General features: G+C 46.2%; 1 protein-coding gene across 1 annotated transcript in view; it reads right to left on the reverse strand.

Annotated features, from left to right (window-relative positions):
- Positions 1-917: 917 nt before the first annotated feature.
- Positions 918-1,356, reverse strand: part of MDM4 (MDM4, p53 regulator) — a 12,235-nt gene continuing 11,796 nt past the window's right edge. The window contains 1 exon segment of the mRNA XM_010009612.1: positions 918-1,356. This exon segment is cut by the window's right edge and continues 14 nt beyond it. Within this exon segment, the coding sequence (XP_010007914.1) occupies positions 918-1,356 (439 nt within the window).

Below are 1,356 nucleotides of genomic sequence, written 5' to 3' on the forward strand. Positions count from 1 at the left end.
CTCTCAATTGAGCATCTTTTATCTGATGAGATGAGGCAGATAGGAGCTGTGATGGTGCTGTAGGCACAGAGCTATGAGAACATCCCCCAGCATGCACAGAGCTGCTGTTAGTCCAGCTAGCAGACCAGATTCTGAGCTGATGCTGAACAGGCTTCAGCAGAGCTATGCTAGATGACATAGAGCTGGATTTAAATGGGAAAAAAAGAATCAATAGCAATGAAAAGATCTAGTATCAAAGCAAAGTATAACACCCTGTGCTTTTGCCATCTGATCTGGGACCTGAGATAGCTATGGATGAAAAAGCTGGGAGGACTTATTTCAAGACTGGTAGCAGAAGGACCTTCACCTTATCTAACAAACCTACATTAAACACACACAAAAGAATCAGAAGCCAGGTTCTTTACTTCTCACTGCCCTGAGGAGAACTGATCCTTGGACCCTCTTTCCCACCCTCCCACCCTCTTTCCCACCCCTGAAAATATATATATATATGTATCTCAGATGCAGACTCCCCCTTCAAAGGCATTGCACAGGGATTGACTCACTGGAGAACACCACTCCAACAGCCAAAGTTCTAACTCTTTCCAAAACTTACTTTCTTCAAGAGCCAGTTGTCAGAACAGAGCATCCCAGTGACACCACTGAGCTGAAACCAGAACATTTAGACAACTTCAAAGCTGGGCTGTTGAGATACCAACGTGCCAGTCACTCCCTGCTCCCTCGGGCTTTAAGCTAAATGGACATTTGAAAAGTGGATGCTGCTTCATTGAATGTAGAGGATTCCTCAGTGTTCTTGGTCAGATTTCAGTCTTAACTTCTCTTTGGTATTCACTGTCCGAGCTCTGAAGTTAGGGTTGGTGTGAGTGCAAGGAAACCTGTGTGCAATCGTTTGGGGGAGAAGGCCTGAACTGGCACAACTACCCCATAAAGATCCTGATCACCATCTCGATGTCTTTCCTGCACACTGGGCAAGGGGATCTCTTTTTCTTCAGCATCTTTGCACACTTGAAACAGGCCACAAGATGAGCAGTCCTTCCATGGACAATATTCCCATCCCGTGGTCTGTGATGGCACAGGAAGCAAGGGTTCAGCAATTTTTTGATGCTCTCTAAAGACTGGATTTCCTCCTCCTTTTTATGCTCAGTGAAATGCAACAGAGACTCCTTGCTTTCACATTCCCGTGCCAAATCCAAAGACTCAATAGAGCTGCGGGGATCTACACATGACATGTTTTCTACCACGTACAGCTCTTTGGGCTGGCCGACTGGAGCGGAAATAGTCCTTCGGCAGTCCGGGACATCGATCCCTTCATCAGCCTTTTTGTTTTGGATAGCATCGATGCTGGACAGGGAAAGA

The sequence above is a fragment of the Nestor notabilis genome, unplaced genomic scaffold (assembly GCF_000696875.1).
Source record: "Nestor notabilis isolate BGI_N333 unplaced genomic scaffold, ASM69687v1 scaffold19752, whole genome shotgun sequence".
Classification (NCBI taxonomy): Eukaryota; Metazoa; Chordata; class Aves; order Psittaciformes; family Psittacidae; genus Nestor; species Nestor notabilis.